The sequence below is a fragment of the Trachypithecus francoisi genome, unplaced genomic scaffold (assembly GCF_009764315.1).
Source record: "Trachypithecus francoisi isolate TF-2019V2 unplaced genomic scaffold, Tfra_2.0 Lachesis_group12, whole genome shotgun sequence".
In the NCBI taxonomy this organism is placed as follows: Eukaryota; Metazoa; Chordata; class Mammalia; order Primates; family Cercopithecidae; genus Trachypithecus; species Trachypithecus francoisi.
In genome coordinates this window covers 88,945,503-88,966,675 of record NW_022681457.1, presented here as the reverse complement: position 1 = coordinate 88,966,675, position 21,173 = coordinate 88,945,503, and the positions used below count along the sequence as shown (strand labels likewise).

Sequence of the window (21,173 nt, the reverse complement as noted above, 5' to 3'; positions counted from 1 at the left end):
CCTCCCAAAGTGCTAGGATTACAGGAATGAGCCACCCTGCCCAGCCCAAAAAGGAAAGCTTTTTAATACTTAACAATCATATCATCACCTGTTTTCCCTAGGCAGAAAACAATACTATGGAACAAGGAAGGGCAAGAGGCCCCTCTACAAATGCCTTCTTCAACAAAGAACGAAAATAACTCAGAAAGCCCTCTGACTCCCTGAGAATTTACTCCAGACCTCGATCTAGCCAAGGTTAGGACTGCTTTTTAATCTGACAGAGAAACCTAAATAAACAACAAACATAAAATTTCCTACAAATACAAAGCCATTTTTAATATTAGCATTATTATATTAAAATATATAAACAAACAGGTGGAAGCCCCGGCAATGGTATTCTGTCAGTACCACTGAATATCTGTATTCAGATACATAATGATGATCTACAGATATTCAATGGTACTGACAGAACTGAAGATACTAAGATTTAGAGATATGTGGGGTAGGGGTAGTTACCCTTACCATGCCCTTAAAACCTCTTATACAATTGAACATGCTTATTATACTCTTAATCAAGTCTGACTTTTTCTCTCATATTCACCATGACAAGGTAACAAAACAACATAATTGCCAGAAACCTCCTGATTTCCTTCTTCTTCCTCTTCTTTCTCCTCCTCTTCCTCCAGTTCTTCCTCTTCTTTCTCTACCTCCTCTTCTCCATCTTCCTCAGACTCATCTGTCATTTCTTCCTCTTCCTCCTCCTCTTCCTCAAATCCATCTTCATTATCTAATTTAAACAGTGCTTGGCGCTTCTGGCGCTCCTCAAACCTTCGGAGTTTCATTGCCTCTTGCAGTTTAGCTTTTAGCACCTGAAGCTTTTCACCTGAACAGAAATATGTAGAAATGCTTTAGACATAATACAATAATTAGGTATGCATTTTAGGTAACTCCAGAAGTATTCTAGTCACATCCCAAAAGGAAAATCTGAGACTCTAGTATTTCTGGGCTTTTTTGTTATTTGAACACAAGAGTATTATTATTAATTGAAGTATCAAAGAGAATTTCTGCACCCTGGATAGTATACTCCTCAGGGATTATAAAATAATTGTTCAAAAGAGAGAACGGGGGGTAGGGAGTAGAGCTTCAAAAGTCTGTGGCTCAAAAGCCATGAAGAAAAACATTGATAAATTTACCTATATTAAAGAAAAAGAGGCCGGGAGTGGTGGCTCACTCCTGTAATCCCAGCACTTTGGGAAGCTGAGGCAGGCGGATCACAAGGTCAGGAGATCGAGACCATTCTGGCTAAAACAGTGAAACCCCGTCTCCACTAAAAATACAAAAAATTAGCCATGCGTGGTGGTGGGCACCTGTAGTCCCAGCTACTCGGGAGGCTGAGGCAGGAGAATGGAGTTAACCCGGGAGTTGGAGCTTGCAGTGAGCCGAGATCACACCACTGCACTCCAGGCTGGGCGACAGAGCGAGACTCCATCTCAAAAAGAAAAAAAAAAAAAAGAAGAGAAACAACTCAAAAGTAAAATGAGCTAACGATATGAACTGCCAGTTCACAGAAAAATAAACATATATTGTTAATAAACAAATTAAAAGTAACGCTTAACCTCACTTCTAATTAAAGAGTTATAAATCAAAATAATGAGATACATTTTCAACATGTTAGTTTGGCAAAAATTAGGAGGTTTGATAATACCTATTACTGAGAGGAAAAAGGAACTCATACACTGTGATTCAGAGTGGTACAACCATTCTGAAAGACAACTGGGTGATATATATCAAAATGTGATATATATCATGACAATTCCACTGCAAGGAATTTTGCATCTAATATACCACCATATATCTGGCACTATAATATAATATAACACTGTATGCAATAGCAACAACTGGAACAAACAAGACATCTGTCAATAAGAGTATGGTTTAATGAGTCATGCTGTATTCATTCAATGCAATATTATGCAGTCATTTAAAAAAAAAACCTCAAGGCTGGGCGCAGTGGCTCATGCCTGTAATCCCAGCACTTTGAGGGGTCAAGGCAGGTGGATCACAAGGTCAGAAGTTCGAGACCAGCCTGGCCAACATAGTGAAATCCCATCTCTACTAACAATACAAAAATTAGCTAGGCATGGTGGTGGGCACCTGTAATCCCAGCTATTTGGGAGGCTGAGGCAGGAGAATTGCTTGAACCCAGGATGTGGAGGTTGCAGCGAGCTAAGATTGTGCCACTGCACTCCAGCCAGGGCAACAGTGCAAGACTCTTTATTAAAAAAAAAAAAAAAGCCTCAAAAGCAATATAAAGTAGATCCTGAGCTCTGGAGTTAGGTGGTCTGGATTAGACCACTGGTCTTACCGTTTATTATTATTATTAGCTGTGTGAACTTGAGCAAGTGGCTTAAGTGCTCTGCATATCAGTTTCTTCATATACAAAATAAGGATACTAATGTTATTTACCTCATAGGGTTGTAAGGATTAAATGAGATAAAACATATAAAGAATCTAGAGCAATGCCTGACAGGGAGTAAATGTTCAATGTCACACACATTCACAAAAAATGGTATATCGATAAAAATACTCCTATAAGGACATAGAAGAAATTGTTAATAGTTATCTTTGGGAAGACTAATTTTTCATTTGATACCTTTTTTCAGTATTTAAAACTGTTTTCCAAGTGATATATTACTTGTGATTTCAAGGGGGCGGGGGCGGTGAGAGCTGTCCTTAATACATTTCTAAAACACAAAGCAGAATGCATGTTATGATCACATTATTAGGTGGGTTGTTTTGTTTTGAGACAGGGTCTCACCCTCTTGCCTAGGCTGGAGTACAGTGCCACAATCATGACTCATTGCAACCTCAACCTCCTGGCTCAAATGATCCTCCTGTCTCAGCCTCACAAGTATCTGGGGCCATGGTGCATGCCACCATGCCTGGATAATTTTTTTTTTAGTAGAGATTAGGGCTCACTATGTTGCCCAGGCTGGTCTCCAACTCCTGAGCTCAAGAGATCCTCCTGCCTTGGCCTTCCAAAGTGCTAGAATTACAGGCCTGTGCCACTGCACCTGGCCCTGTTTTTGTTTAAATACATATACATATGTGCAAAGAAGAGAGTTTAAAAGGATACACAATTTGGTTATAGAACCTGTCTCTGATAGAAGATTAAATTTTTCATTATTCTATATATTTTTCTATAATGGGTATTTGTTTTTTATAAGACAAATGATAATTTTTAAAAAATAAAGCCAGCTTGTCCACCCCACACCTCTAGGTGTGCTACACATGAATCATGCCAGAGATACTGCTGTCCAAAGTCTCCAAAGAAAAAGATTCTATAACTTTTCATTATAAGGTTTTCAATAGCCTTGAAGATCTGTTAGAATACAAAGTAAAAAGCAAAAAACAAAACCTGTGGGCTCAAATACCTGGTTTTGTGTGGCTTGCTCCATCCAACTTCTTAGGTGCTAAAGTCACAGGTACCACATCTGCTTTTAGCTCTTCCTTTCCATCAGTGCCCACGTCTTTCACTATGACGTTCACATTCACTGTGTGACCAGCCCTGGGTTTGGCTGCTGGATTAGCATGCTTCCAGAAACGCTGCTTCAAGGCTTCCAGTTCTAAACCCAAACGCCAACCAGTGGTTCAGTTTGCCATGTTCAAAACTCTTTCCTTTAAGACTTACAAGCTAAGTTTTTTTTTAGCTCACCAATGATGAGGAAAACCACACACAGAGAAACCAAAAACCCCTTGCTATTAACTCCTGAGTCAAATTCACACAACTTAACCCAAACTAATGGACTGCCACAACTATTCTTCCTCAACGTTTCAAAAATCAGACTTTAAAAAACCATACAGAAATGTATACCTGAAATTTCTAAATATGTGCAATTCTTTTGAACATTCTTTAAAAATTCTCTAAAAGTATTAAACTGGTAGGAAAAAAGATTATAATCTCATCTATTCAAGGGCTAAATTTTTCATGGGTTTCCATCTATTTAAAATTCCCTATCTGTTATTGCTGTTTTTTGTTTTTGTTTTGAGACGGAGTCTCACTCTGTTGCCCAGGCTGGAGTGCAATGATGCGATCTCAGCTCACTGCAACCTCCATCTCCTGAGTTCAAGTGATTCTCCTACCTCAGTCTCTTGAGTAGCTGAGATTACAGGTGAGCACCACTATGCCCAGCTATTTTTTTTTTTTTTTTTTTTTTGGAGATGGAGTCTCACTGTCTCCCAGGCTGGGGTGCAGTGGTGTGATCTCAACTTTGGGAGATTGCCAGGCTCCACTTAGGTTCACTCTGTATGCGTTGTGGCCTGGAAACTCTCCAGATGGTAAGCTGGGGCAATGATAGGACTCACATCATTTGTTTCTCTTCTCTCAGAGCTTACTGTTCTATTCTGCCTGTTAAATGCCTGAAAAACTTACTTCATATATTTTGTCTGACCTTTTAGTTGTTTAAGGAGGAAGGTAAATCCAGTCTCTGTTACTTCATAATAGCCGAAGTTTCGTTTTTGTTGTCTGAGCGCAGCCTCTATAACAAGGGTCAGCAAGCTGTAGCTCACAGGCCAAATTCTAGTTGGTAGCCTATTTTTGTATTATCCGCAAGCTAAAAATGGCTCTTGCTTTTTTATTCTTTTTAATTTTTTTTTTTTTTGAGACAGAGTCTCGCTCTGTCGCCCAGGCTGGAGTGCAGTGGCCAGCTCTCAGCTCACTGCAAGCTCCGCCTCCCGGGTTTACGCCATTCTCCTGCCTCAGCCTCCGAGTAGCTGGGACTACAGGCGCCCACCACTTCGCCCGGCTAGTTTTTTGTATTTTTTTTAGTAGAGACGGGGTTGCACCGTGTTAGCCAGGATGGTCTCGATCTCCTGACCTCGTGATCCGCCCGTCTCGGCCTCCCAAAGTGCTGGGATTACAGGCTTGAGCCACCGCGCCCGGCCTCTTTTTAATTTTTTTTGAGACAGGGCCTTGCTATGTTACTCAAGCCGGGGTGCAGTGGCACCATCACAGCTCACTGCAGCCTTGACCCCTGGGCTCAACAGATCCTCCTGTCTCAGCCTCTGGAGAAGCTGTGACTACAGGCCTGTGGCAGCAGACTGGCTAATTTGACTTTTTTTTTTTTTTTGAGATGGAGTCTAGCTGTGTTGCCCAGGCTGGAGTGCAGTGGCGCAATCTCAGCTCACTGCAAGCTCCACCTCCTGGGTTCACCATTTTATCATGGACGAGAAGGCCACCTGAAAATATCCAGTGTGCTACTCCTGAGAGTAGCCAGGACTATAGGCATGTACCACCAACCCCAGCTAACTTTTTTTTTTTTTTTTTTTTTGAGACGGAGTCTCACTCTGTTGCCCAGGCCAAAGTGCAGTGGCATGATCTCAGCTCACTGTAACTCCATCTCCTGGGTTCAACTAATTCTCCTGCCTCAGCCTCCCTAGAAGCTGGGATTACAGGCGTGTACCACAACACCCAGCTAATTATTTATTTATTTATTTATTTATTTTATTTATTTTTTTTTGAGACGGAGTCTCGCTCTGTCGCCCAGGCTGGAGTGCAGTGGCCGGATCTCGGCTCACTGCAAGCTCCGCCTCCTGGGTTCACGCCATTCTCCTGCCTCAGCCTCCCGAGTAGCTGGGACTACAGGCGCCCGCCACCTCGCCTGGCTAGTTTTTTTGCATTTTTTAGTAGAGACGGGGTTTCACCGTGTTAGCCAGGATGGTCTTGATCTCCTGACCTCGTGATCCGCCCGTCTCGGCCTCCCAAAGTGCTGGGATTACAGGCTTGAGCCACCGCGCCCGGCCTAATTTTTTATTTTTACTTTTAGTACAGATGGGGTTTCACCATGTTGGCCAGGCTGGTCTTGAACTCCTGACCTCAGATGATCCGCCCACCTCGGCCTCCCAAAGTGCTGGGATTATAGGAGTGAGCCACTGCACCTGGCCAATTTTTGTATTTTTTGTAGAGACGGGTTTTGCCATGTTGTCCAGGCTGGCCTTGAACTCCTGGACTGAAGTGATCCACCCTCCTCAACCTCCCAAAGTGCTAGGGTTACAGGTGTGAGCCACTGTGCCCGGCCACTTTTCATTTTTCTTTTTAGAGACAGGGTCTTGCTCTGTTGCTCAGGCTGGAGTGCAGTGGTGTGCGATCACAGCTCACTGCAACCTTGACCTCCTGGGTTTAAGCATTCCTTCTACCTCACCCTCCCAAGTAGCTAGGACTACTTGGGAGTCCTAGCTTGTAAAGACAGGAACTTGCTATGTTGCCCAAGCTGGTCTCAAACACCTGGCCTCAAAGCGATCTTCCCACCTTAGTCTCCCAAAGTGCTGGAACTATAGGCATGAAACTTTGGTTAATTTTCTAAACTGCACTCAAATCGTACTTCAGTATTTTTGTGACTAGCATCTAGATATGTGTTCTTTTTCCTCTAGATGGTCTTACTAGAAAAAGAGAAAAATGAAGGAAATCTTTTTATTCTGAGCCCCCAACATTATTAGCAGCAAAAACCCAACTCTAAAGGATGCTATGTTTACATTGCAAACAAAAGAGTAGAGAGACCAGCTATAAGTCTGCCTCCTATTTTGCAGTGGTTCAGTAAAGCTGAAAGCAACAGGTAGTAGCAGAGAAAAGGGAACAGAAATAGGCAGGTTATTATGGATGCCACTAGAGTAAGAGAAATGGTTGGGTGGGAAGATTACCTGGGACTTAAAATAGCAGTCAGCATAAGAACTGTTCTCATTCACATTACTCTTGTCCAGAAAGCAGAATTAGAGGCAGGGATTATTCCATATGCTATTGCAAGCAACATCACAAAATTTAAATTTACATGCATTTTTTCATGGAAATCTTATCCTATATGAGGTAAGGAAACTGAGCTGTTCCCACTGTTTTTACTCTTAACCCCTTCCAATGCATCCACCACACCAGGTACCAGATTTAACTTCCTAAAATGAGTATCTGATTGAACATTTCCTTTGCTGAAAACGTTTCAATGGTCCTCTACTTACAAAGAGCTAAAGTCCAAGCTCCTAGCATGGCATAAAAACCCTGAATGATCTGGGCAATGATCACCAATGTCCTTGCTATCTTCACTTCAGCCAGGTAGAACACCCTGTGCTTTCTATTGTCTCTGACATCTGCAGGTCCAACCCCTCCACCAAAAAGTCCTCCCTCACCTGTCTGCCTTGGTATCTCTACTGAGCTCCTTTCAGAAACTTCCTTGACTTCTAGGCTCCAAGTAAGGTACCCTTCCTCTAGGTTCCCAATGCACCCTCAATTACATACCTTGATCGTAAGCACTTACCATCCACTATTGTAATGGTCTGTTTGCCTGCCTATCACTCCTATTATACTTTAATTTCTTTGAGAGCGGGGAGTGTTTTACATGTATACACAGCAGCAAACACAGTGCTAAATACAATTTATTGCATGAATGAATGAATGTTGATTCTAACTTCACGTATATTATGGCTGGTCTGGAAACCCAAATTTCATGTCAATTATTTCTAAAGGAAAACATGTTCCAAGTTAAAAAGTAAGTGCTCACCATATGCCAGTCACTATGTAGGTCTCTTTATAAGCCAAGTATAATGCTGGAAAAATAACCTAACCTCTCTGAGCCTCAGTCTCTTCATTTTGCAAAATAATACCTGGCGCTATGAAAATTAAGAAAGACAACTAACAAAGAATGTACCAGTGTCTAATATAGTTGGTACTCAAAAAACGTTTCTCCCTTTCCTATCAGTCTAGGACTGTTAGGTAACTTAGTCCCACAGAACAGAAACTTTCCCTCAGTGTTCCGGACAACAGCTTATTCTCATGCTTCTTTGCTAATGGAGCTATGCTAGTTCTGTTACACAACTCTGCCACCTCAACCTCCAGCCCTGGTCAAACTGACTTTCACATCTTCCCAATACGCAACACCATGCAGAGCTCTTTCTATCCTTCTCCTCATCTCCAAAGTCAACCTATTCAGTTATCAGACTCACTGAGAATATTTTACACACCAGATACAGTGGCTGACATAGCACCTACCAACAATAAGCTGTTTAATGAAAGAGAATCTATTTGTGTGTGTGTGTGTGTGTGTGTGTTTTTAATGAGACAAGGTGCTCTTTCTATCCTCTCCATCTCTAAAGTCAACTCATTCAATTAACAGACTCACTGAGCATATTTTACACACCAGATATAGTGGCTGACATAGCACCTGCCAACAATAAGCTGTTTAATGAAACATAATTGTGTGTGTGTGTGTGTTTTATGAGACAGGGTCTCGTTCTGTCTCCCAGACTAGAGTGCAGTAGTGCAATTTCAGCTCACAACTCACTGTAGCTTTGACCCCCCCGGGCTCACGCAATCCTCCCACCTCCACCTCCTAAAGTGCTAGAATTACAGGCATAAGCCACTGACTGTGCCCAGTTTAATGAAAGAGTCTTGGTCGAGTGTAGTGCCTCACACCTGTAATTCCAGCACTTTGGGAGGTCAAGGCAGGCAGATCACCTAAGGTCAGGAGTTCAAGACTCACCTGGCCAACATGGTGAAACCCCGTCTCTGCTAAAAATACAAAAATTAGCTGGGTGTGGTGGCGGGCATCTGTAATCCCAGCTACTTGAGAGGATGAGGCAGGAGAATTGCTTGAACCCAGGAGGCGGAGGTTACAGTGAGGTGGGATCACAGCATTGCACTCCAGTCTGGGTGACAAGAGCAAGTGAAAGTCCGTCTCAAAAACAAAAAGTCTTGATGTGAACCATTTCACTAATAATAGTAGAAGCAGCAACAACTTTTTGAGTGCTTCTTTATACTATCCATTTGCATGCATTATTTCAACACATCTTCACCATAGCCCACAAGCCATATAATGCTTTTTTCTTTCTTTCTTTTTTCTTTTTTTGAGACCGGATTTCATATGCTGCCCAGCATGGCCTTAAACTCCTGGGCTCAAGTGACCCTCTTGTGTCTCAGCCTCCCCAGTAGCTGGAACTACAGGTGTGCACCACTCTGCCTGGCTTTCTTCTCTCTTTTTAAAAAAAGATGCTTGAAGAGGTCAAATGGCATATACAATGTTAAATAATTACTATGATAGTCCAGATTCAAATCCTGGTCTTGCTACAAAGTCTAAGCTCTTTTTTTTTTTTTGAGATGGAGTCTCACTCTGTCGCCCAGGCTGGAGTGCAGTGGTGTGATCTCGGCTCACTGCAAACTCGGCCTCCGGGGTTCACGCCATTCCCCTGCCTCAGCCTCCTGAGTAGCTGGGACTACAGGCGCCCGCCACCGCGCCCGGCTAATTTTTTGTATTTTTAGTAGAGATGGGGTTTCACCGTGTTAGCCAGGATGGTCTCGATCTCCCGACCTCACAATCCACCTGCCTCGGCCTCCCAAAGTGCTGGGATTACAGGCGTGAGCCACCGCGTCCAGCCACAAAGTCTAAGCTCTTAACCACCATGCCATACTGCCTCAAGGCAGAGTGGGGAGCATCCAACTCTATCTAAGAGTCAGGAAATTTATTCAACGTGGTAATACTTGAGTTCAGTGTTGAGAGATCATTCATTCATTTGATAAATACAAGTGCCTACAATGTGTCATCCACTGAGGAAGCACTAGGGATACAGTAGGGAACAAGGCAGTAGATCCCAACTCACAGTATAAAGGGAAGGCAGTGAACAAGTAATTATATCCACCTATTCTTCAAGCTGTCCTCTAACCATTCATTGGAAGAAATTTATCCCTCTCTGAATTCCTACAGTATTTTATTCTAAATGTTCTTTAAGAAAATACTTTTCCTTTTTCATGTTATTTATTTTCCAATTATCAATGACATATTCATTATCAAAGACATCATTTACCATTTTCTCCTTTGTACTTGTTATTTGCATACTTCTTATCTCCCCCAAGAGTAAAAGCATCTTAAGTATACCTTAAATATCAGATTTATCTTGGTATGCCCCATAGCAACTTACTCATAGTAGATACTTTAATATTTGTTGAATGAGTGAAAACAAAAGAAATTCAGTTTCACAGATAATTTAAGTGAACCAAAATGTTTCTCTTTAGCAGTAAAAAACTAAATGATGTTTTCATCAATGTCTTAAGATTTGACTCAGGATTATAGAAAAAACTTAATTTCAGATTGGAAAGGCAGAAATAATAAATTCCTAAATACCATAACACAATAGCAATGTACCTCTTTTTTATATTAACTATCAACAAGCTTTTTTTTTTTTTTGAGACAGAGTCTCGCTCTGTCACCCAGGTTGGAGTGCAGTGGTGCAGTCTCGGCTCACTGCAACCTCTGCCTCCCGGGTTCAAGTAATTCTCCTGCCCCAGCCTCCCAAGTAGCTAGGACTACAGATGCATGCCACCATGCTGGGCTAATTTTTGTATTTTTAGTACAGACAGGTTTCACCATATTGCCCAGGCTGGTCTCAAACTCCTGACCTCGTGATCTGCCCACCTCGGCCTCCCAAAGTACTGGGATTACAGGCGTTAGCCACTACACCTGGCTAACAGACTTCCATTGTAAACATGGCTTAGATCACTCTGATACCCTGCCAAATTTCTCTAAAAGGGACTCTGCCCATATCTGGAACAACTGCAGGATAAGATCACATGTGGTTATTGGTTTCTCCTATGTTCTCTGTCCTCGACAGTGGTCAATAATCAAAAGCTACCAGGATAATCACTCCAAGGAGACTCCCCACAATTTAAAGGATTACCTCTGTTGGTTTCAGGTTCATCAAGTATCACAAAGGAATCTTCATCAGCACCTAGCCGTGGTTTAATGGAAACATCTACTCCTAGTTGCTTAAGTCTATCCAGAGTAAACCTTCTCACTCTTTCAGGTGGCACAACTGCTGATGATTTATTTTGCTGTCCAGGCTCTTCCACTTTCTCATCTGTTTCTTCCGGATTTGGGGGGTCTTCACCCTCCAGGGCATGAGGTTCAAATGCTACAAGCCCTCCAACATGACATTCCTCACTGTGATTATTCCCAAGGAAGTTGGATTCCTGTTGCACCACCGAGCTGTCCCCAGGTGAAGGTCTAATGTCACTCTGCTTCTGTTTCCCCTGAATTTCTAGCTCTTCATTTTTTACCAAATCCTTCCTAGAAGACTCATCTAATCCAGTAATGATCTGGGTTTCCTTTGAAACCACAGGGAGTGCATTAATTTCCACTTCATTTTCTGCACCCGTTGTCTGCTCAGAACCTTTACTATGGTGATAACTGTTCATTTCAGTAGTATTTGCAGTGTCTGTCATTTCTTTGTGATGGCTTGACTGATATTTAGATGACCTAGAGAAGAGAAAATGAGCTGGAGTTGAAAATTATCCTAATTGTGAAACATTCTCATCCCTTAGTATATATCAGTTAAATCAGTTTTAGGGGAGTGAGAAATCTGAACTTTTTATGCCAGGTGTTTGCTACAAAACTAAATGTTCATGAAAATAATAATAATAATTTAATATAATAATAAGAGTGTTCTTACTTCAATAGTGCCATGGCATTTCCCTGGCAAGTGGGCCGGGGTTTACGTTTGAAGAAATCGTGAATGGTTTTATTCTCAGGCATATGATATGGAAGGTTAAGTGCAGACTCTATAAAACAGAATAAAACAAGCAAATATATATACTGTATATTCTGAAATGTCGCTTCATATTCAGTTAACCAAACATAATAACCAACGCCATCACTAGAAATAGAAAACTCCCCTTTAACAAAGGCAGAGGAGCTAAGTACAGAAGAGTTTCCTGAAGACCAGTGGCTTTTAAACCTAGATGTGAAATCAAAATGATCCAGGAAGTTTTTTAGAAATACAGATTCTTGGATCCCATTTCAAACCTACTGAATCAGAATCTCTGTAGGGCCTAAAAATTTATATACAGTAGTCCCTGCTTATCCACAGGGATACATTCCAAGACCTGCAGTGGATGCCTGAAACTGCAGATAGTACTAAACCATGCAGTGTTTTTTTCATCTGATAACTGAGAGGGCTACTAACTGACTAACAGGCAGGTAACATATACAGTGTGATACACTGGACAAAGGGATTTTTTTAAAATTCCATGGACCATGGCTGACCACGGGAACCAAAACTGCAAATAGGAGGGACTACTACCTCTCCAAAGAATCCTAACACAATCAGTCCACAGACAACCATTAAATTTCCTCCCTACTTGCATTACAGTTCTGAAAATTTCTTCAGTTTATACAAATGTTCCAAGGGCTTTAGAACAATGGCCTTTCACCAAGATCAGTTCTAAACTTGATATTATAACCTGAGTTCACATTAGAAGTGTTAAAAAAATAAAAGTCCTCAACATCCAAGTTGAGCTTACCAAGAAATATTGTGATTTTGCCTCAAAGTTTACTGGGTTGCATTACCTCGAATAAGGCGCTGAGTCTCACTATGCAGTTGTTTTAATGCTTCTTTACTTAATTTGGCTGCCTTTCTTTCCTTAAAGAAAACAAAAAGTGAGACTACATTAATTATATGAATATCCAGAAAGATAGATATTCATCCCTCAAGAGTTTGCTCTCTCCAAGAAAAGAGGAAAGGAAATAGTAAGCCAAATGCAGTATAAACTCAAGGAATTCATTTAAAGTCTTAGAGAATTCATTCAAGTCTCAGAGAATTCGTTCAATCCAATCCATATTTTGTTCCTACTATGTACAAAGCAATATGATGGGTAACAGAAAAATATGATAAACAAAATAAAATATTTATCCCTAAGCAATCCATAAACTCCTGTGTAAAGAGATCAATGTGACTAATATACAGGGCTCTACCTCACCTTCCTCGTGGTTCCTTTTGATAACTCACTTTCTTCCTCAAATGAATAGACCCCACTCTCCAAAGATGGTTCTTTTTTCTAAAATAAATGGCATGTTGATTATTAGGACAAAAACAAAATTCAAATAAGAGGATGATTTAGTTGAAGTCTACTTTTGTCATCCAACACCACATCATGCTACATTAATAAATCAATAATCATCGAATAGAAATTATTAAACACACAGCACCCTATTATGCTTAGAAAACAAATTAGATACCTCAAATGGAGTTTGGACCCTTATTTCTTTTACCTCTGCTTACATCTTTCCCTAAAGAGGGATAATAACTCGCAGGAAGCTAAAAAAAATCTTAGGAAGAAAAATTATGCTTCTAAATACTCGGGACAACAATGTTTTGACTGATGCCTCTCTTTGATACCCTTCCTGAAACCCTATAGGGTTCATTTCTCAAAGGCTATAGGATTGCAAAATTTACATCTCTTCCCTATTATTTACCTGCATCTTACTACACCGTCAAGTATCTTAGTCTTTTTTTTCAGCATTCCTAAAAGGGTAATAACAAAGAACTAGTTTCCAAATAAGTTAGCACGTCTATCACTTGTACTGCAAGTCTCCAAAATTAACAGCTGAAAACTTAAGTCAATTGACACGTTTTTCTTCAGTTAAAAAAAGAAAAAATTAAGGTTCCAACAGTAAATTAAAAATATAGCAAAGGTCAGAGGCAGTTGGTTAACTCTTATTGCAATCATGTTTTACTTGCCTTGTGCTTTTTTACTTTGTTTTTTACAGCTGCTCTTATTGATTCTATTGACTCTTCATCTTCCAATGGAGAGTTATTTTCATCCTCCAACCCAGTTTCAAAAAGGTCTTTATCCATAATAAGACAGCCACTGTCATTAAATGGCTGTTCTACATCATCTTCCTAGATAATACATAAACAAAAAGCATAATCCAATCATTTAAAAATTCAGTATTTCACAACATCATATGGTAATTTGGATCAGGCCAGAAAAAGCCCATGTTTCATCAACAGACAAGCATATAAAATCTAGAACATTCTCACTGGTTCCTAACTCACACTTATCCTTTGAAGTCCAAGTTATGATTTTATGCAACTGTCTAAAACTAACTTAATAAACAGTAAATATTTTTTTGAAAAGTCAAATACTTGTTAAGCAGCTAGTTTATAAATTTGAGGATAGTTTTCTAGTTAGCAAACAAGACTTCTGACTGACAGATGCATTAAAAAGCCTTCTTTCAGTTAATTTTCATCAGCTCAGAGACAGCAAAGGATTACTCCATGTGCTCATAAAGAAAATAAGAAACCCATTTATTTGGAAATGTCCTCTGCATACCCAAAATAGAATAAGACCAATAAGTTTTATTTTTTTGTTTTGTTTTATGAGACAGGGTCTCACTCTGTCATCCACGCTGGAATGCAGTGGTACAATTACAGCTTATTGCAACCTCAACCTCCTGGGCTCAAGTGATTCTCCCACCTCACCCTCCCAAGTAGCTGGGACTACAGCTGGGACTACGGCCACCACACCCAACTAATTTTTAACTTTTTTGTAGAGACGGGATCTCACTCTGTTGCCTAGGCTGGTCTTGAACTCCTGGGCTTAAGTGACCCTCTGGCCTCAGCCTCCCAAAGTGCTGGGATTAGAGGTATGCACCACTGCACCTGGCCAAGATCAGTTAGTTTTAAATAACATACCCTATTATTCTTAACACAAAATAGTCAATTCAAAGCAATATTCGGAGAGCAGAAACAACCTCAAGTACTAACAGCAACCTTTTCTAAAATGTTAACCTACCCAAGCAATAGCAAATTATTCTTTAAAATGTACCTGGTTTTTTGTTTCCTTCTTTTTCAGCTGTCTAATTTTTTCCATTTTTCTCTCCTCTTTCTCAAGTCTTCTTTTCGATTTTACTTTTGCTTTTCCTGAAGTTCCTTCTTTATCATTTGTGTGCTTTTTGGAACTCTTTCTGTCAGTCGTAAAGTCTGTAGAGTTTCCAGACTGAAGACTCGGCTCTAAGCAAGGTTTCACTTGCGCTTCGAGATTTTCCTGATACAAAGACTTCTCCATGTAACTTTCATCACTGTCTGCCAGAGTTTTGTAAATCCTTTTGATTTTTGTATTTTTCCCAGCATAAAAATTCTCTTTATTTTCCTCCTCGGCACTGTCATAGGTAGTTTTCTCTGGAGAGGCATTTGTGTCCTCTGTTTCGGAATCACTGTCTTGTAGAACCTTCCTGTTTTTCAACTTCTTACTTACAAATATCTCTTCATCTGAATCTGGAAGAAACAATTTTCTTTTAATTATACCATCATTTGATCTTCCTCCTAGTCCCACTACTCCTCAAAAATATATTCAGTTATACACGTGATATATTACATTGTGAAATTATGTAACTACTATTAAGAACTGATTGTAGCAAAGCAAATCTAAAAATACATTTTGAAAAACATTTTCCCTGGGAAAAATGTCTCTTACTGGGAAATGTAATTTTATGTATATTTACAATGTGTGAAGTTGTTCTAATCCTCTGGCAGGTGTTAAAATTCCTTTTATTATAGGATGGATGCAATTAACCAGGCAATGTGGTAGCTATTAGACATTCAACAATATAACATAGTTTCAAAAAGGTACAAGCACTGTTATTTTGCTTTTATAGTAAAACAAACAATAAGGATGGGGCATTAATGGAATAAATCAAGAGAATAATGAAATTAATCCAATCTACTTACAACTGAGGCTCCTGCATACTATTCCTAAAAATAAAATTACTATTACAAACCTCCTTCACTCAAGAGTCCAATTGTTTCACAGCTGCCCTGTCCACTATCTGAAGGACTATCTGCTTCCTCTTGTGAAATGACTTTTGGATCACTGATTTCCAGGTGAACCTAGAAAATGACAATATACTTTGTATTAACCAGCAAGTGACCAAAAGCTCCAAGTACATAATGACACAGAAATCATCATGGGATCATCAACCTGAACTAAGGAAAGAACCAAATACAATGGTTCCTTGAAGGGATGACATTTAGAATTACTGGACAACAGGCCGGGCGCGGTGGCTCAAGCCTGTAATCCCAGCACTTTGGGAGGCCGAGACGGGCGGATCACGAGGTCAGGAGATCGAGACCATCCTGGCTAATACGGTGAAACCCCGTCTCTACTAAAAAATACAAAAAACTAGCCGGGCGACGAGGCGGGCGCCTGTAGTCCCAGCTCCTCGGGAGGCTGAGACAGGAGAATGGCGTGAACCCGGGAGGCGGAGCTTGCAGTGAGCTGAGAGCCGGCCACTGCACTCCAGCCTGGGCGGCAGAGCAAGACTCCGTCTCAAAAAAAAAAAAAAATTACTGGACAACAAACAAACAAAAGTTCATTTTTCACCTTTGAAGGATGCTAACAGAACCAACTCCTTTAGTAATGGTAAAAAAATGAAAAGAATCAAGCATTTATTATGCCTTTTCTGTCTGAACTGTTCCCCATATATCCTATGATTGATGAGGGGAAGTTTCTATTTAGAGAAATATCCTAATGAATTAACAAATGATAGAATTAGATTATCACAATTTTATCAACCCTCAATTAAATAAGACCTCGGCAATTATCATTAATGGCTGCTAACATCACCAAAAGAGAAACACCAGACATTATGTGCTGCCTAATAGAAGTACTCAATACTAGCTATAAAGTATTCCTGACAGAACAATCAAATTTGAATCCTATCAAGTCTGTAGATCTAACTACCAAGTTACAGGAAATAGAGTGAATAGGGAAACATGTTGAATAATACCACAGAGATGCAACCTAGATGTGGGAAACTCCACAAGTCAAACTGGGTGGTTTCTTTCTTTCTTTCTTTTTTTGAGATAGGATCTTGCTCTGTCACCCAGGCTGGAGTGCAGTGGCGCAATCTCTGCTCACTGCAACCTCTGCCTCCTGGGTTCAAGCGATTCTCCTCCTAAGTAGCTGGGATTACAGGCGCACACCACCACGCCCAGCTAATTTTTTGTATTTTAATAGAGACAAGTTTTCCCCATGCTGGCCAGGCTGGTTGCAAATTCCTGACCTCAGGTGATCCGCCCACCTTGGCCTCTCCAAGTGTTGGGATTACAGGTATGAGTGACTGCGCCTGGCCTTTGCAATATATTGCAAAGAAAAAAAAAAAACAGAGGGAGAGAAACCTATAAAGTTAGTTAATACGTAAGTGAATGAATATATGTGTGTACATATGTATATTTCCATATATTTATACATGTATGTATATTTCTATATGCTATATTTCTTTTTCTTTTTTTTTTTTGAGACGGAGTTTTGTTCTTGTTGCCCAAGCTGGAGTGCAATGGCATGATCTTGGCTCCCTACAACCTCCGCCTCCTGGGTTCAAGCGATTCTCCTGCCTCAGCCTCCCGAGTAGCTGGGATTACAGGTGCATGCCACCATGCCCGGCTAATTTTTTGTATTTTTAGTAGAAATGGGGTTTCACCATGTTAGCCAGGCTGGTCTCGAACTCCTGACCTCAGGTGATCCGCCTGCCTCAGCCTCCCAAAATGCTGGAATTACAGGCGTGAGCCACCACACCTGGCCCTGTATATTTCTATATACATAAATGTATGCTTTATATATGTATGTATATCTTAAAATACATATATATGTGTATACACACACATATATGTTTTATATATGTATGTATATCTAAAATACATACATATATGTATATATACACATATATAATATAAACAATTGCAATATGCCAACTTCTGATGATTCAAAAGAATGTAAATATGCTAAAGTGACATATAAAAATAAATGAAATATCTATGAGTCAAAGAAATCTGAACACTGACTAGATCCTTCTTAGGTGTGGTAATAATATTGTAGTTATCTTTTTTTGGAAAGCCCTTGTCTGTTAGATAGGCACACTAAAATATTTGTGGTTCAAATAATATGATATCTGGGATTTTCCTCCAAATAATCCCATGAGAGGAAAAATGGGTAGCGGTATAAATGAAACAAGATTGATCATGATTTGATAATACAGGTTGAACATCTCTAATCTGAACCTGAAATGCTCCCAAATCCAAAATATTTTAGCACTGACATGATGCTAGTTGAAATTTCACTGGATGAAAATTCCACACCTGACCTCATATGATGAGCTGCAATAAAACCTTTGCTTCATGCACGGAATTATTTTTAAATGCTGTATAAAATTACCTTCAGACTATGTGTGTAAGGTATATATGAAATATAACTGAATTTCGTGTTTAGACTTGGGTCCCTCCCCCAAGACATCTCATTAAGTGTATGCAAATATTCCAAAACCCAAAATGAATCTGAAATTCAAAACCCTTCTCGTCCCAAGCATTTCAGACGAGACATATTCAAACTGTAGTTGAAGTAAGGTGATGGGTTCATTATACCATCCTTTCTACGGTTGTATAGGTTTGAAAATTTCTAAATAAGACAGTTTAAAAAGTCGCAAATAAAAACCTAAGGAGGAGGGGTGTGTTAGGTGACTTGATCAGTTAGTGACCAAGCTAATCCTAGATGCCAAGTCTACCTCCTTGGAGTTCTCAGGGCTCTGAATCCACTTATTAATAAAGGGAGAAATATGAACATCAGTAATGTAACAGGGTACAAGGTCTCACCCGAGTGGTTTCTCAAAAAATCATTAAATTGGCCAGGCATGGTGGCTCACGCCTGTAATCCCAGCACTTTGGGAGGCCAAGGCAGGTGGATCACGAGGTCAGGAGTTTGAGACCAGCCTGGCCAATATGGTGAAACCCCATCTCTACTAAAAATACAAAAATTAGCTGGGCATGGTGGTGTGTGCCTGTAGTCCCGGCTGCTCAGGAGGCCGAGGCAGGAGAATCACTTGAACCAGGGAGACAGAGGTTGTAGTGAGCCGAGATTGCGCCACCGCACTCCAGCCTGGGCAACAGAGCGAGACTCCATCTCGGAAAAAAAAAATATATATATATATATAAAAAATTGATTTGGATGCTTGGCACAATTTTTTTTTTTGATACAGCATCTCACTCTGTCACCCAGGCTAGAGTGCAGTGGCAGGATCATGGCTCACTGCAGGCTTGACCTCCAGGCCCAAAGGATCCTCTCACCTCAGCCTACTGAGTAGCTGGGACTACGGGCGATGCCCGGCTAATTTTTGTTTTTTTTTTTGTAGAGGCGGGGTTTTGCCATGTTTTCTATGCAGGCTGGTTTCAAAATCTTGAGCTCAAGCAATCTGCTGGCCTTGGCCTCCCAAAGTGCTGGGATTGCTGAGAATTAATATGTATGCACTGACGATCCTCTCAACAATCCAAAGCAGTGAAACTATTACTTCTGTTTGTGAATGTGGAAATCGAATTTAGGTAACTAGACAGCTCAAGGAATAGGGCTGCTTTGAATGATGACCCTCTTCTAGGCAATTTGCAGCAACGTCAAAGGGCAGGGCCAGGAACAGGGGGGGTGAGGTCTCAAAAAATTCAGTAATCAAAATAAACAACATATTAATGCAATATTTTTTTAAAAATTAATAATCTATGGCTCATGAGGTAAATAATACACCCGCTTTTGTAAATAAAGTTTATTGGAACCAAGGACAGGATTAGGGTGAGGTGAGTGAGCCAAGGTCGTGCAAATGACTGGTCAGATCTTGTCTCTGTTTAAACGTCTGATATTTTGTTCAATATCAAATCATAAAAATTTTTTGCATTAATTTCGGTTTAAAAAAATTGCATTAAAATATGAGTTTGATTAATGAGTGTTTTGGCGCCCCTTTAAATTTTGCTCCTAAGGCGAGAGTGCCTTGCCCGAATCCGGCCCCAGAAAGGACACAGGTCTGGAAACATCTGTTTTCTACGCCCAATTTCGCCAGGGAGCTGCGAGCCACCAGCCAGGCGCCCCAACGGTGACGTCCCACTCGGGTCCCCGTAGGAAAACGCAAAGGGCCTCCGTGCGATGACCTCCAGGGCCCCTCCCAGGCCCAATGTGGAACTCCCTAACACCCTCGTCCTCTATTTGCGGAGAATCCCGCCCCGCACCCCTGCGGCCCGGTTCGGCCAGAGCCTCCTGGCTTTCAGGGCACCCTGAGGGGAGGAGCTTCCGCGACAGGAAACGCGCCAAAGGGGAGGGCTGGCTGCAGGAACCGGCTGAGGAGGGGCTGGGCTGCCGGCAGCGCGCGCCGCAGAGACCTGGAGCTCCCCGGCCACGGAGCCCGAAGCGCGGGAAGCCCGGCGGCGGGACGGGACGCCCGGTCGGAACCCATCCCGACCGAGTCTCGAGGCTGCGGGAGCCGACGCGGTGAACGCCGGGAGCCGCAGTCCTCCCGCCCGGGCTCACCGGGTCAGCTGGGTCTACCCCGGCCCCACCTAACCCCTCTTTGCCGGGCCTTCGCAGCCCCGGTGGGGGGCGTGTGCATAAACTCACCTCAGAACCCACCTCGCCTGTCATGACGCCTGCCTCCCCGGCGCTCCGTTAGGGACGGAGCTGTCTCTGGTTCCCTCAGCCGGAGAGCAGCGGCTCCCGCCGTCTCCAGCCCGGCAGCGCAGTTCGAGCTTTCCCGCCCAGCCAGAGTAGAGGTCCCACCCCGATGGTTTGCACCAATCCAGAGGGGACTTTCCAGCGAGTCCCCGCCCCGTTCCAACCCACCAATCACGCAGCGCCTCCGGCCGCCCAACCTCATATAACCCAGGCTGGGTCGCAGCTGCTGGAAGCGGAGCCTCAGGAAGCTGGAAGTACACTGGGGCGAGCAGTAGGTACCAGGCGAGCAGTGGTCTTTGACCATTGACACTTGCCAAAGCAGGAAGTGCGATCGGAGGGGTGAGTCTTCTGGGGGAAGTGAGCTGGGAAACGGTTCCTGGGCACCTGGGAGTGTCCTGTACCTGAACCTTTTTAAAGGGATTCCAAGGTCCCCGTGGGGATTTTCTCCACTGACTTCATTTCTGGAGCAGCTAGATCCTGTCTGCCTTTTGTACACGACACTTACCACTGAATATATATATATACACACACACACACACACACACATATATACACACTCTCACACATATACACACACATAGACACACATATATGTACACACATACATATGCACACACACATATATACACACACACACACATATATATGTATACACACACACTTTTTTTTTTTTTTTGAGACGGAGCCTCCCTCTGTTAGCCAGGATGGAATGCAATGTCCCGATCTCAGCTCACTGCAACCTCCGCCTCCCGGGTTCAAGCGATTCTCGTGCCTCAGCCTCCCGAGTAGCTAGGATTACAGGCACCCACCACGAATGCCTGACTAATTTTTGTATTTTTAGTGGAGACAGGGTTTCACCATGTTGGCCAGGCTGGTCTCGAACTCCTGACCTCAAATGATCCGC

The 21,173-nt window shown here is 41.8% G+C and overlaps 1 protein-coding gene across 1 annotated transcript in view; it reads right to left on the bottom strand.

Annotated features, from left to right (window-relative positions):
• CLSPN (claspin) overlaps nucleotides 1–20,363 on the bottom strand; it is a 36,203-nt gene extending 15,840 nt beyond the window's left edge. The window contains exons 1-10 of the mRNA XM_033227136.1: nucleotides 20,216–20,363; nucleotides 15,570–15,678; nucleotides 14,618–15,066; nucleotides 13,528–13,689; nucleotides 12,767–12,844; nucleotides 12,357–12,429; nucleotides 11,461–11,569; nucleotides 10,690–11,267; nucleotides 3,414–3,605; nucleotides 618–862 (exon numbers count right to left, since the gene is read on the bottom strand). Coding sequence (XP_033083027.1) covers nucleotides 618–862; nucleotides 3,414–3,605; nucleotides 10,690–11,267; nucleotides 11,461–11,569; nucleotides 12,357–12,429; nucleotides 12,767–12,844; nucleotides 13,528–13,689; nucleotides 14,618–15,066; nucleotides 15,570–15,678; nucleotides 20,216–20,239 — 2,019 coding nt within the window. The 5' untranslated portion in view covers nucleotides 20,240–20,363. The remainder of the gene's footprint in view (nucleotides 1–617; nucleotides 863–3,413; nucleotides 3,606–10,689; nucleotides 11,268–11,460; nucleotides 11,570–12,356; nucleotides 12,430–12,766; nucleotides 12,845–13,527; nucleotides 13,690–14,617; nucleotides 15,067–15,569; nucleotides 15,679–20,215) is intronic.
• Between the last annotated feature and the right edge of the window lie 810 nt (nucleotides 20,364–21,173).